The sequence below is a fragment of the Callithrix jacchus genome, chromosome 12 (genome assembly GCF_049354715.1).
Source record: "Callithrix jacchus isolate 240 chromosome 12, calJac240_pri, whole genome shotgun sequence".
Taxonomy (NCBI): Eukaryota; Metazoa; Chordata; class Mammalia; order Primates; family Cebidae; genus Callithrix; species Callithrix jacchus.
In genome coordinates this window covers 96,285,227-96,300,696 of record NC_133513.1, presented here as the reverse complement: position 1 = coordinate 96,300,696, position 15,470 = coordinate 96,285,227, and the positions used below count along the sequence as shown (strand labels likewise).

General features: G+C 43.6%; 1 protein-coding gene and 1 non-coding gene across 2 annotated transcripts in view; one reads left to right on the top strand and one right to left on the bottom strand.

The window, feature by feature from the left end:
* Nucleotides 1-2,780, top strand: part of PCGF6 (polycomb group ring finger 6) — a 42,858-nt gene extending 40,078 nt beyond the window's left edge. Inside the window, exon 10 of the mRNA XM_002756569.5 lies at nt 1,635-2,780. Coding sequence (XP_002756615.1) covers nt 1,635-1,691 — 57 coding nt within the window. The 3' untranslated portion in view covers nt 1,692-2,780. The remainder of the gene's footprint in view (nt 1-1,634) is intronic.
* A 1,919-nt stretch (nt 2,781-4,699) lies between these two features.
* LOC118146580 (small nucleolar RNA SNORA33) lies at nt 4,700-4,829 on the bottom strand. The gene has a single exon (XR_004732434.1). It is a non-coding gene; the product is annotated as a small nucleolar RNA SNORA33 (small nucleolar RNA).
* Nucleotides 4,830-15,470: the final 10,641 nt, after the last annotated feature.

The following is a 15,470-nucleotide window of genomic DNA, read 5'->3' as shown; positions in this document are numbered from 1 at the left end:
AACCTTGGGTGCTCAATAGATCTTCCCACCTCAGCCTCCCAAGTAGCTGGGACTATAGACATGCACCACCACATCTGGCTAATTTTTAAATTTTTTGTAGAGATGGGGTTTTGCCATGTTGTTCAGGCTGGTTTTGAACTCCTGAGATCAAGCAATATCAAAGTGCTGGGATTACAGGTGTGAACCATCATGCCTGACCTTTGTTTTTTAAAATAACAATTTTATTAAGATGTAATTCACATACTGTATTAGTCCATTCTCACATTGCTCTAAAGAAATACCTGAGACTGGGTAATTTATAAATTGTCTCGCAGTTCTGCAGGCTGTACAGGAATCATAGTGGCTTAGCTTCCAATCATGGCAGAAGGCAAAGACATGACAGGAACTAGGAGTAAGAATGAGGGGGGAAGTGTTATACACTTTTAAACAACCAGAGTGTACGAGGCGTTATTTTCTTTTGTGAGGACAGTACCAAGGGAAGTGGTGCTGAACCATTCAGGAGAAATCCAATCCCGTGATTCAATCACCTCCCACCAGGTCCCACCTCCAACACGGGGGATTACATTTCAACATGAGGTTTGTTCGGGACATAGATCCAAACCATATCAATACACCCCTGCCTCCCCCAATCTCATGTCCTCACATTTCAGAATACAATCATGATTTCCCAATAGGTCCCCAGAGTCTTAACTTATTTCCAGCATTAACTGAAAATTCCAAAGTCTCATCTGAGACAAGTCTACTCCCTACTGCCTATGAGCCTGTAAAATCAAAAACAAGTTAGTTACTTCCAAGATACAAGGAGGGTATAGATATTGGGCAAATAACTTCCATTTCAAAAGGGAGACATTGGCCAAAAGAATAGGGCTACAGGGTGCGGTGGTTCACGCCTGTAATCCAGCACTTTGGGAGGCCAAGGCAGGAAGATCACCCGAGGTTAGGAGTTCGAGACCAGCCTGGCCAACATGGCAAAATCCTCTCTCTAGTAAAAATACAAAGATTGCCAGGCATGGTGGCTTATGCCTGTAATCCCAGCACTTTGGGAGGCCGAGGTGGGTGGATCATGAGGTCAGGAGTTCAAGACCAGCCTGGCCAACATAGTGAATCCCTGTCTCTACTAAAAATATAAAAATTAGCTGGGTGTGGTTGTACACTCCTGTAGTTCCAGCTACTTGGGAGGCTGAGGCAGGAGAATCGCTCGAACCTGGGAGGCAGAGGTTGCAGTGAGCTGAGAGCATACCATTGTACTCCAGCCTGGGTGAGAGTGAGACTCCTCAAAAAGAAAAAAAAAAAAATAGCTGGGCTTGGTGGTGTGCGCCTGTAATCACAGCTGCTCGGGAGGCTGAGGCAGGAGAATTGCTTGATCCCAGGAGACAGAGGTTGCAGTGAGCCAGCATCGCGCCACTGCACTCCAGCCCAGGCGACAGAGTGAGACACTGTCTCAAAAAAAAAAAAAAGGCACATTCACAAGGAGTGTTTGGTGAATAAGAAACTCTGTGGTCCACTTATTTTCTTTAAATTAGGTAATTTCACCTTAGTGTTAGATTATTTTAAAAAATAAGCCAGCTTTGACTTAATCATTTGGATTACTGGTTTGAAAGAACTACAAAATTGTTTTTTTCTCCCGTTTTCAGGATGGTCTGCTTGTCCTTCATTATGGTCTTGTGGTTTCTCCTCTGAAGATAACTTGAAGATTCTAGGCATATTATGAGGGAAACAAAGGAGGCTTCTGTAGGACTGTATCTCACCAAAGATTTTAATGAAATGTAATTGCTACCACTTTGCTGTTTGAGACATAACTTACCTATTTTTAGCACCAAGAATTATAGCATTTATAAGTACAACTTGGAACGATGGAATACATCTGTTACTAGAGACTGTATAAAAAAAGCAGCCAAAACTCAGGGGAAATTTTTCAAAAATTGAGTTTTAAAATTCCTTGTGATTTTAAATACTTTGTCACTGATTTTTGCTTTCCATCTTTGAGGTAATCGGTTAGTTTTCTTTGTTCAGTCATTTCAAGTTGGTAGTTGGGATGTCTGCTCTCTGGAATGGCATCAGTTGGGCAGTCATCCTTTTGGAAAAGGAGTGTGCTTTTGAATGGAAGATTCAAAGCCAGTCTTTGTTAAACTGCAGGGTGTACTCTCAGACAAAGACCAGAACTAGTGGCCACTTTTGTGTGTTGCCAGCATATTTTGAACTTGTATCTTTTTCATACCAGCAACACTACAAAGAAGATGTTATTCACTTCAAAATGGATGAATCGTTATTCTGTGTGAAGAGACTCTGAGTTTATGGTCTGTGCCATAAGCTTTCAGTGTAATAAGACTTCTTTAATATATCTTCCAACAAGGGGTGCTTCTTTGTGACAGTATTTTTATTTCTGACATTCATTTTATTTGGGTACATAGTGTGGTTCTTGATACCTTGCGATAGTGTTTTTAGGAGAATTTGAGAAGTTTACAGAATTACTTATTGATTGTTTTCTTATTAAGTCAGTTTAATGTTTATTTTCTCATTATTTTGTCACTGGAATAAAGAATAAGGGTGTTGAAGCTCACCTCCATGCAAAGACTTCAGTTTTAAACATGATTTTGCCTGACATTAGCATTGTGATGCTTTCTAAAAGAAATATTTTATAAACCCTATTTCACAGCAGAATTTTCAAATCTGTGTAGAGACTACTACAGAATTAGAGAAGGATTGGCAATTCTTTGTAAAGAATTTGTGAATTGTATATAAATTTCTTCTAACATTTAATAAAAATTTATTTTAACCTATTTGGAAATGTTAGTGTTTACTGTGGATTTTTTTTTTTTTTTTTGAGATGGAGTTTCGCTGTTGTTACCCAGACTGGAGTGCAATGGCACAATCTCGGCTCACCGCAACCTCCGCCTCCTGGGTTCAAGTGATTCTCCTGCCTCAGCCTCCCGAGTAGCTGGGACTACAGGCGCACACCACCATGCCCAGCTAATTTTTGTATTTTTAGTAGAGACAGGGTTTCACCTTGTTGACCAGGATGGTCTGGCTCTCTTGACCTAGCGATCCACCCGCCTCGGCCTCCCAAAGTGCTGGGATTATAGGCATGAGCCACCGCGCCCGGCCAGATTTTTTTTTTTTTTTAAATAACCAAGCCAGAGCTGGGTGCAATGGCTCATGCCTGTAATCCCAGCACTTTGGGAGGCTGAGGTGGGTGGATTATCTCAGGTCAGGAGTTAAAGACCAGCCTGGCAAACATGTTTAAGCCCCATCTCTACTAAAAATACAAAAATTAGCTGGGCACGGTAGTGGGCACCTGTAATTCCAGCTACTTGGGAAGCTGAAGCAGGAGAATTGCTTGAACCTGGGAGGCAGAGGTTGCAGTGAGCCAAGATTGCACCATTGCATTCCAGCCTGGGAGACAGAGCAAGACTCCATCTCAAAAAAAAAAAACCAGGTCAGGCATCGTGGCTCATGCCTGTACTCAGCACTTTGGGAGGCCAGAAGGGCAGATCAATTGAGGTCAGGAGTTCGAGACCAGCCTGGCCAATGTGGCAAAACCCCATCCCTACTAAAATTACAAAAATACAGGCATGATGGCACATGCCTATATTCCCAGCTACTTAGGAGGCTAAGGCAGGAGACAGAGGTTGTAGTGAGCCGAGATCATGCCACTGCACTCCAACCTGGGTGACAGAATGAGTTAGACTCCATCTCAAAAAAAACTTAAAATGAGTTGAGTACAGTGGCTCACGCCTGTAATCCCAGCACTTCGGGAGCCCATGATGGATGGATCATGAGCTCAGGAGTTTGAGACCAGCTTAGGCAACATAGCGAGATCCCATCACTATGGAAAAAATAAATACAAAAAACAAAAATTACCTGGGCATGGTAGTGCATGCCTGTAGTCCCAGCTACTCAGAAGGATCGATTGAGCCTGAGAGGTCAAGGCTATGAGCTATGATCCTGCTACTGCACTCCAGCAAGACCCTGTCTCAAAATAGTCTGATCTTTAGTAGCTGCTTAGAATGTGTGACTTGTAACAAGAGAGCTGACCAAGAGTTGAAGAGATGTTAATGTTTAAAGATTATTGTCTTTAGAACCCAGATTTGGTTGTTTTCAAGCATTACAGATTTTCTTTTTTCAGAGGCAGAGTCTCAAGGCTATCACCCAGGCTGGAGTGCAGTGATGCGATCTCACCTCACTGTTACCTCTGCCTCCCAGATTCAAGCAATTCTCGTGCCTCAGCCTCCCTAGTAGCTGGGATTACAGGCGTGTGCCACCACACCCAGCTAAATTTCTTTTTTTTTTTTTTTTTTGAGATGGAACCTTGCTCCGTTGCTCAGGCTAGAGTGCAATAGCGCGATCTCACTGTTACCTCTGCCTCCCGAGTTCAAGTAATTCTCCTGCCTCAGCCTCCTGAGTAGCTGGGATTACAGGTATGTACCACCCATGCCTGGCTAATTTTTGTATTTTTAGTAGAGATGGGGTTTAACCATGTTGGTCAGGCTGGTCTCAAACTCCTGACCTCTTTTTTTTTTTTTCTTTTTTTGTGAGCCAAATAATTTATTTCTTCATTTCTTGCATTTGAAGTACTCTTCGATGACATCCTTGGCCTGAGACTCCTTGCCATAGTCCTAAAAAAAAATTGTTAACACTTAGGAATTTAAACAAATTCTTAGTATCAACTCTTACAGAAATGTTTCCCATCATTGTAATTTGTTATAGCCATTTTCAGGGACCTTAACGACTTCAATGTCCTTAAGGCTCCTAACATGGCTTTACTATTGCCAGTTTTTAAAGTATGCCTGCACAAACACAATCAGGTAGGCAGATTCATTGGCTGGCTTCTCTCTTTTTTTTTTTTTTTGAGACAGTCTCAATTTGCCACCCAGGCTGAAGTGCAGTGGCATGATCTCGGCTCACTGCAATCTCTGCCTCCTGGGTTCAAGTGATTCTCCTGCCTCAGCCTCCTGAGTAGCTGAGATTACAGGCGCACGACACCCATGCCCGGCTAATTTTTGTATTTTTAATACAGACGGGGTTTCACTATGATGGTCAGGCTGGTCTCAAACTCCTGACCTTGTCATCTGCCTGCCTCAACCCCCCAAAGCACTGGTATTACAAGTGTGAACCACTGCACCCGGCCTAATTTTTGTATTTTTTAGCAGAGACAGGTTTCGCCATGTTGGCCAGGCTGGTCTCAAACTCCTGGCCTCAAGTAACCCTCCCACCTTGCTCTCCCAAAGTGCTGGGATTACAGGTGTGAGCCACTGTGGCTGGCCACATTATAGATGTTACCATTTCAGGGAAGAGATTATCCCTACAGAGACTCAAATGTAGACTTGGAGTAAGCATTTACTTTCCCCGTTTTCCTCAAGTAACCAACTCATTCATGACTGTAACATGAGAAAATACTTATCTCCTTAAAAGTAGAATATTAAATGTAATTATTTGATAAACACTTCTGTAATGAGCAAGTCAAGAGCATTACTTGTTAGATGTATAAACAAGAAGATTCAAAGAGGAGCGATCTATCTTCAAGGAACTCACAGCCTATGGATTACAACATCTCTAAGAATCTAATGAAAAGCAGTTATTGCTAAGTACTGTGAGTCACAAAAAGCTCTACCTTTTTTTTTTTTTTTTTTTTGAGCAGAGCCTTATTCTGTCACCCAGGCTGGAGTGCAGTGGCACAGTCTCAGCTCACTACAGCCTCTGCCTCCCAGGCTCAAGTGTTTCTCCTGCCTCAGCCGCCCAAGTAGCTGGGATTACAAGCATGCACCACCAACCCCAGCTAATTTTTGTATTTTTATTAGAGACAGCATTTCACCACGTTGGCCAGGCTGATCTCAAACTCCTGACCTCAGGTGATCTGCCCACCGCAGCCTCTCAACATGCTGGGATTACAGGCGTGAGCCACGGCACCCAGCCTACCTTTTCTTTTTTCCACCTTCCTGGACTTGACCTCCAAAAATTGCAAAGAACTAAGTAGATACCTGGTTAAATCTGCTTGGCCTGTAAATTAAGTAAGTATGCCAAGTGATTGCTGTACAAATCTGTAGCTATTCCCAAAACCAATGTGTTCATGGGCTACAGTAACAAACACAGTTTCACATCAAGGAGTTAAAAGTTATTTGTTGTTTTTGAGACAGTCTTGCTCTGTTGCCTAGGCTGGAGTGCAGTGGCACAATCTCAGCTCACTGCAACCTCTGCCTCCCAGATTCAACCAATTCTCCTGCCTCAGCCTCGCAAGTAGCTGGGACTACAGGCTCGAACCACCATGCCCAGCTAATTTTTGTATTTTTCAGTAGCGATGGAGTTTCACCATGTTGGCCAGGCTGGTTTTAAACTCTTGGCCTTAAGTGATCTGCCCACCTCAGCCTCCCAAAGTGCTGGGAATACAGGCATGAGCCACCTTGCCCTGCTAGGAATTAAAAGGAAAACAAAAAGTGGGGGGGAGGAGAAAAAAGGTGGGGGGGAATAGTTTTAATCTCAAATGCATCTCTATCCTGTTCTAGGTAGCATACTTCAAAGGTACTGATAGATAGAAGGTTTTCCAGTAGAAGACAGAATAGAGGATGGCGATGGGGACAGACCCAGAAGCTAAACAAGAATAAGGTCTGGGGGCAGGCGTGGTGGCTCACCTGTAATCCAGCGCTTTGGGAGGCTGAGGCAGGTGGATCACCTGAGGTCAGGAGTTCAAGACCGGCCTGGCCAATATGGTGAAACCCCATCTCTACTAAAAATACAAAAATTAGCCAGGTGTGGTGGTGGGCACCTGTAGTCCCAGCTACTTGGGAGGCTCAGGCAGGAGAATCGCTTGAACCCAGGAGGCAGAAGTTGCAGTGAGTCAAGATTGTGCTGTCACACTCCAGCCTGGGCAAACAGAGACACTGTCTCAAAAAAAAAAAAAAAGAATAAGGGCTAAAACAAGTGCCTCTGGTTAACTTGGAGAAGCAAAAATACAGTTGGTGGAAAGGCAATACATTATAGCTGTCTTCAGATAACCACAAGGTCAAAAATTTAAATGAGGGAAAAAACACAAGCAAAAATAAGCCAGATACTGGGCACCATGGCTCATGCCTGTAATTCCAGCATTTCGGGAGGCAAATATGGGAGGATTGCCTGAGCCCAGGAGTTTGAGACCAGCCTGGGCAACATGGTGAAACCTTAACTCTATAAAAAATGCAAAAATTACCTGAGCATGGTAATTTTTTCAAGTATCTGGGCACAAGTCTGTAGTCCCAGATACTCGAGAGGCTGAGTTGGGAGGATCACTTGAGCCCAGGAGGCAGAAGCTGCAGTCAGCCGAGATTGCACCACTGCACACAGCCTGGGTGACAGAGGTAGACCCTGTCTCAGAAGAAAAAAAAATTAAAAGTTAGCTAGCTGTTGGGTGCTCCTCTGATCCCAGCTATTTGGGAGGCTGAGGGAAGAAGATTGAGCCCAGGAGGTCTGGTGACTTACAATCACCCCACTGCGCTGCACTCTGGCCAGGTAACAAAGTGAGACTCTTGTCTCTAAAAAAGAAAAAATCCCGTTTTTTTGTTTTTGTTTTTTTTTTTTCCTTTTTTGAGACAGAGTCTCGACTTGTCGCCCAAGCTGGAGTGCAGTGGCACAATCTTGGCTCACTGAAACCTCCACCTCCTGTGTTCAAATGATTATCCTGCCTCAGCCTCCCAAGTAGTTGGAATTACAAGTGCCCGCCACCACACCTAGCTAATTTTTGTATTTTTAGTAGAGACAAGTTTTTACCAAGTTGCCCAGGCTGGTGTCGAACTTTTACCTTGTGATCTGCCTGCTTCGGCCTCCCAAAGTGCTGGGATTACAGGCGTGAGCCACCGCACCCACCGCTCCCGGCTTTTTTTTTTTTTTTTTTTTTTTTAGATAAGGTCTTCCTCTGTTTCACAGGCTGGAGTACCATGGCGTGATCTCGGCTCACTTCAGGCTGTGTCTCCTGGGGCCAAGCGATCCTCCCACCTCAGCATCCTGAGTAGCTGGGACTACAGGTGCATGCTACCACGCCTGGCAAATTTTTGAATTTTTAGTGGAGATGGGGTTTCTCCATGTTACCCAGGCTGGTCTTGAACTCCTGGGCTCAAGTGATCTGCCCACCTCAGCCTCCCAAAGTGCCGGGATTACAGTCATGAACCACCATGTCTGTCAGGCTCAAATGTCCAGTCTTGATTCATGCGGATTTCCCGACTTACCTGTTCTCACTTTATCTCTGCAGAAGGTGCACAAGGCCCAGATACATGTGTTAGTCTTGTTGTCACCACCAGCAGCATGCATTTAATTTAGCTGAGATGAAAGCTTTTTATTTTATTTAAAAAATATATATTATATATATCTATTATATAATATATATTTTTTGAGACGGAGTTTCGCTGTTGTTACCCAGGCTGGAGTGCAATGGCACGATCTCGGCTCACCGCAATCTCCGCCTCCTGGGTTCAAGCAATTCTCCTGCCTCAGCCTCCCAAGTAGCTGGGACTACCGACTCGCACCACCATGCCCAGCTAATTTTTGTATTTTTAGTAGAGACGGGGTTTCACCATGTTGACCAGGATGGTCTCGATCTCTTGACCTCGTGATCCACCCACCTCGGTGGGATTATAGGCGTGAGCCACCGCACCTGGCAAAGCAATGCACGCTTCCTATCCCACTCCCAATTGCATATATTCTTCATATGGCATACAGCCACTTTTTGTTGTTGTTGTTAATGAAGTAGACCTTCTTATGTTGCTCAGGTTGGCTTTGAACTCATAGCCTCACCTCCTCAAGCGCCAGGACAACTGGCCAGAGCCACTGTGGTTCCCTTTTTTTTTTTTTTTTTGAGACGGAGTCTCGCTGTGCCACCCAGGCTAGAGTGCAAGTGGTACAGTCTTGGCTTACTGCAACCACCATCTCCCAGGTTCAAGCGATTCTCCTGCCTCAGCCACCCAGGTAGCTGGGATTACAAGTGATTCTCCTGCCACGACCTCCCGGATAGCTGGAATTACAAGCGTGAGCCATCAGACCCTGCTAATTTTTTGTATTTTTAGTAAAGATGGGGTTTCACCATGTTGACCAAGGCTGGTCTTGAACTCCTGACCTCAAGTGATCTGCCTGCCTTAACCTCAAAAAGTGCTGGGATTACAGGCATGAGCCACCTTGCCTGGCTGAAAGCTTTTTCAAAAGGAGTTTTTACTAGGAACAGAAACAGAAACAGGAACAAAATTAAATACCCGAATCTGCACAAAAGTTTACCATAGAGCATATGAAGTATACAGACTCTAGAGGCTAACTTCAATGGCTAAAGAAAGATTTGTTTGGGACAATTCCAGGTCCCTTTATTTTGCCTAACTGAGGTAATATTAAGCAAAGATGCCCAGAGGAATACTTCATGGTAATTTTTTTTTGAGACAAAAGTCTCACTCTGTTGCCCAGGATGGAGGGCAATGGCGTGATCTTGGCTCACTGCAACCTCCACCTCTCAGGTTCAAGCAATTCTCCCACCTCAGCCTCCCAAGTAGCTAGGATTACAGGCTTATGCCACTGCGCCCAGCTAATTTTTGTATTTTTAGTAGAGACAGGTTTTCACCATCTTGGCCAGGCTGGTCTCGAATTTCTGACCTTGTGATCTGCCCGCCTCGGCCTCCCAAAGTGCTGGGATTACAAGCATCAGCCACCACACCAGGCCAGTAGTTTTTTGTTTGTTTTTGAGACAGAGTATCACTCTGTCACCCAGGCTGGAGTGCAGTGGCATGATCTCAGCTGACTGCAGTCTCTGCCTCCCGGGTTCAAGCGATTCTCCTGCCTCAGCCTCCTGAATGGCTGGGACTACAGGTGCTTGCCACCATGCCCAGCTAAGTTTTGTATTTTTAGTAGAGATGGGGTGTCACTATTTTGGCCAGTCTGGTCTCAAACTCCTGACCTCAGGTGATCCACTCTCCTTGGCTTTCCAAAATGCTGGGATTACAAGCATGAGCCACTGCACCTGGCCATTGGTGGTAGTTTTAATCTGGCAGAATGAGTGCTTAGCAGGTTTCTCGTTCCTCCCTTAAATGCCATCACGTTTTCTCTCTAATACAGATCCCAGCCATTTCTGCTGACGTTGGGCTTCACTCTCCTTCCTCTGCACTGCCTTTCTCTCCTGCTTGATCAGATGCATTCTTACCTAGTTTCCAACAGTTCTTCCTTTGAACTCCAAGCTAACACAGACCGTGACATACTCTCCCCTCTCCTACAGAGACTTGGTTTAGGATTCCTGAAAGTAACACCTTGGACCCCTTTATTTGTTCAATTCAGCTTGCCTGAAGTGCATACCCTGTTATCCACTCCTAGGTAAGTGTTCTTATAGTTTCACCAGGTTGTAATTGCTCATCAGATGTATGTGTGACTAATTGTTACAATTATTATTCTGTTTTTCTTTTCTTTAAAACTCAGCTGGGTGCAGTGGCTCATGCCTGTAATCCCAACACTTTGGGTGGCCGAGGTGGGCAGATAAGGTCAGGAGTTTGAGACCAACCTGGCCAACATGGTGAAACCGCATCTCTACTAAAAACAAAAGTTAGTTGGGCATGGTGGCACATGCCTGTAATCCCAGCTATTCGGGAGGCTGAGGCAGGAGAATTGCTTGAACCCGGGAGGCAGAGGTTACAGTGAGGCAAGGTTGCGCTACTGCACTCCAGCCTGGGCGACAGAGCGAAACTCTGCCTTAAAATAAAAAATAAAATAAAATAACCTCTCATGATTGTAACCACTATGCTGTATTTTGTTTTCTTGGAAACCCCTGATAACAGAAAAGATTCAAGCACATGCTGATTCTGAATGTTCATCTTTGTTTTCTCTAGTAGACCATATCTTAAGAGGAGGTCCTCATTTTTTATTATTTTTCATTATGTTGTTGTGTACATGAGTTTGATTGGCTTCTCTTCAAAACTGGACTTGTGAAATCTAAATTTTATTGCCTATAGAGATTAATAGTCCTCTCACAAATGAAATGACATATTGATCTCCTGAAAGCCTGCCAAGTAGTTACTTACACAGAATAGGTATTATGAGTTAATCAATACTACATTTTGATTTGGTGCTGCTGGTGTCTGTGGTTTTACAGAGCTTCTTCTTATGACACCATTTTCATTGAAAGGAGAAACAATGTTTTTCTTCTAATGTTTCTCAAGAAACATTTTCCCTAAGAGAAAAGCTAGTGGAATAATATTTTAAATTAAAAGATGAAATGCCTGGTGCAGTGGCTCACGCCTGTAATCCTAGCACTTTGGGAGGCCAAGGTGGGTGGATTAACTGAGGTCAGGAGTTCCAGACCAGCCTGGCCATCATGGTGAAACCCCATCTTTAAAAATAAAATAATAAAATAGCTGGGCACGGTGGCTCAAGCCTGTAATCCCAGCACTTTGGGAGGCTGAGGCGGGTGGATCATGAGGTCAAGAGATCGAGACCATCCAGGTCAACATGGTGAAACCCTGTCTCTACTAAAAATATAAAAAATTAGCTGGGCATGGTGGGGTGTGCCTGTAATATTAGCTACTCGGGAGGCTGAGGCAGGAGAATTGCTGAACCCAGGAGGCGGAGGTTGCGGTGAGCCGAGATCGCGCCATTGCACTCCAGCCTGGGTAACAAGAGCGAAACTCTGTCTCAAAAAAAATAAAAATAAAAATAAATAAAATTAAATTAAAATTAAAAGATGAAGACAAAGGCTGCCAGGAACATTTTTTTTTCCCAAATAGAAATAAAGGCAGGGAAGCGGGTGCAGTTCCTTGTGCCTATAATCCCAGCTACTTCCGAGGATCACTTGAGCCCAGGAGTTCAAGGCTGCAATGAGCTATAATTGCCCCATTGCACTCCAGCCTGGGTAGCAGAATGAGACCCTGTCTCTGAAAAAAAAAAAAAAAAAAGGAGAAGAAGAAGACATAAAGGCAGTATTGCATAGTCATTAAAGACATACATCACGGAGCCAGACTGCATAGCTTAAAATCTCCGCTTTAGGCCAGGCGCAGTGGCTCACGCCTGTAATCCCTTGGACTCCCAGCACTTTGGGAGTCCAAGGCAGGCAGATCACCTGAGGTCAGGAGTTCGAGACGGAGTGAAACCCCATCTCTATTAAAAACACAAAAATTAGCTGGGCATGGTGGCAAGTGCCTGTAGTTCCAGCTACTCAGGAGTCTGAAGCAGGAGAAACACTTGAACCCAGGAGGCAGAGGTTGTAGTGAGCCAAGATTGTTCTGCTGCAACTCCATCCTGGGTGACAGAGTGAGACTGTCTCAAAAACAAAGGCCAGGCACGGTGGCTCACACCTGTAATCTCAGCACTTTGGGAGGCCAAGGCAGGCAGATCATGAGGTCAGGAGATCTAGGCCAACATGGTAAAACCCATCTCTACTAAAAATACAAAAATTAGTTGGGTGTGGTGGCACACACCTGTAATCCCAGCTATTCAGGAGGCTGAGGAAGAATTGCTTGAACCCAGGAGGTGGAGACTGCAGTGAGCCGAAATGGCGCCACTACACTCCAGCCTAGCAACAGAGCAAGACTCCATCTCGAAAAAGAAAAAAACCACAAAAACATAAAATGCCATCTTTGCTGCTTGCAAACTGTGTGATCTTGGACATATTATTTAACTTCTGTAAACTTTAGTTTTCCTTCTCTATAAAAGGGAACAATGGAGAGGCCAGGCTCAGTAGCTCAAATCTGTAATCCCAGCACTTTGGGAGGCCAAGGCAGGCAGATCACAAGGTCAGGAGTTTGAGACCAGCCTGACCAACATGGTGAAACACTGTCTCTACTAAAAATATAAAAAATGAGCCAAGCATGGTAGCACGCATCTGTAATCCCAGCTACTCAGGAGGCCGAGGCAAAAGAATTGCTTGAACCTGGGAGGCGGAAGTTGCAGTGAGCCAAGATTGTGCCATTGCACTCCAGCCTGGGCAACATAGCGAGACTCCATCTCAAAAAAAAAAAAAAAAAAAAAAAGGGAACAATGTGGTACCTAATTCAAGGGGTTTTCATGAGAATCAAGTGAATGTTTAAAGGACTGAGAACAGTACCTGGCACAATCTATTATCAAGTTCAAATATGATCCATACATAGTCACTTCTCAGATTACTTTGCCAAGTTAGTTCCTTTCTGACGAATAAGGGGGTCTATTAATAGTACAAGATTGCTGTTGAGCCATCTATTTTTTCCCTTCTTCTTTCTTACATATTTATCACTTTACCTGCTTCTATCAATAACCGGGAGAGGGATAAGGATACATCTTGGCGATTAACATCTCAGGCTCGGAAGTTGAACCTGCATTCTGCTTTCATCCTAATTCCAATCTTATTTCTTCTGTTTCTGCGTTATGACTAGATTATTCCACAGACAGACAGTTTCAGTCACCAGAAAGAGTTCCTGTTGTTAAGCTAAAGTCTTAGTTTAAAATAAAGAATTGTTTAGCCCTAAAGGGTATCAGGAATTTTATATGTCATGTATGAATTCTTATGCCAGGAAACCATGGAAGATTGACATTACACCTCTCACTTATTCATACATGTAGCATAGCAAATGAACCTATGAGTTACATTTGTTTTAATAAGCACTTTTAAGAAAAGATGCAATTTTTGTCATGTGCAATAATCAGCAGTTGACTAAAAGCTGCCACTTGTTATATTCCAAAACTCTAGATTTATATATATGATCTTGGTTACACTCTGCTGAGCATTCTAAAACCCTTAAGAGTGTGTTATAGAGCTAGAACAAAACATCTCAGACTCAGAACAGAGATCATTTGCCTCATTATCAGAGAGAATAGCTATGTGGTGATCCACAGGGATTAATCAGTGAGGAAGCAAGCCTAGAGACCCCTCTAAGATCTATCTTCATTTTTCTTCATAGCTTGAGCTTCCTTTGTTTTGTTTTATTCAGAATCCCTGAGACCCTGAAGAAAAATAAGTCTTTAAATATCTGCAGTGTGACTCACTCCATTTTACCATAATCCTGCTCTGTGTGTATGTGTGTGTGTGTTTTAAAGGGAATATAAGAAAGGGTTTATAAATCTTAGCTGGTCTCCATTCCCACCTAGTAAGCTTGTGAAATATCATCATAAAACATGGGGGAAGTCAAACCATCTTCTAGGAGATCAATAAAGGAGGAGAGAAGCCCTTTGATCTGTGTAGTAATCTCTCTTCATCCTTTAAGGGTATGCAGCAGGACGTGGTAATATAATTAAAACAGTCCTTTATTTGGCTAGATTCAGGAGCACCTACCTCTTTGAAAATGGCATGTGAGATATTTGAAAATTGCAAAATGCTTGATGACATCAATGTGACCTGTACCTTATGTTTGAAAATGTTGCAAAGCCAGTATTGTGTGTTCTATAAAGAAAAATAACATGTCACTTATGAGTGCTGCTTTAAACACCCATGAAGCCCACTTTCTGTTATTTCCATTGAAATTACTGTGCTAACTTTCAGGTATAGGTCAGGTGGGGTTGCTCATGCCTATAATCCCAGCACTTTGGGAGGCCAAGGCAGGCGGATCACTTAAGGCCAGGAGTTCGAGACCAGCCTGGCCAATATGGCAAAACCCCAGCTTCGGGCGTGGTGGCACGTACTTGTATTCTCAGCTACTCCAGAGACTGAGGCATGAGAATCACTTGAAACCAGGAGGCCGAGGTTGTAGTGAGCCGAGATTGTGCCACTGCACTCCAGCCTGGGCAACAGAGCAAGACTCTGTCAAAACACACACACACACACACACACACACACACACACACAAGAAAACCTTTTAGGTACATAAACTTATTTTTTTCTAAGAAAAATAAATGTATTCTTACAATTTAGATGTTTTTCAGAAATTTAGAGACATCTGATGATATAGTAATAAAAATAATATTAGTTGAAAGTCAGTGGTGGCAGTTATAAGTAAGCAACATTTCCAGCTCTGTGTATGTGTGTGTGTGTGTTTAAACACATTTATGTCCAGAGAGATTTCTGACTTTTTCATTGGGCTCTGTTTTAAAATCAATACTCTTTTTTTTTTTTTTTTTTGAGACAGAGTTTTGCTGTTGTTGCCCAGGCTGGAGTGCAATGGCGTGATCTCGGCTCACTGCAACCTCTGCCTCCAGGTTCGAGTGATTCTCCTGCCTCAGCCTCTGGTATAGCTGGGATTACAGGAGCCTGCCACCATGCCTGGCTAATTGTTTTGTATTTTCAGTAGAGACAGGGTTTTACCAACAGACGTTCTTCACCAACAGACATGGTTCACCATGTTGACCAGGCTGGTCTCACACTCCTGACCTCAGGTGATCCATCTGCCTTGGCCTCCCAAAGTACTGAGATTACAGGAGGAGCCTCTGTGCCTGGCCAAAATCAATATTCTTATTAGATCTGGTTTGTTTTCCTAATGGGATTACTTCTAACTGGAAGTGACCCAGGGTGGCTGTACACAGTGGTCTCAGCCAGGACGGAAAGTGTGTGAGATGTTCATGATTATATTTTTCTGATAATT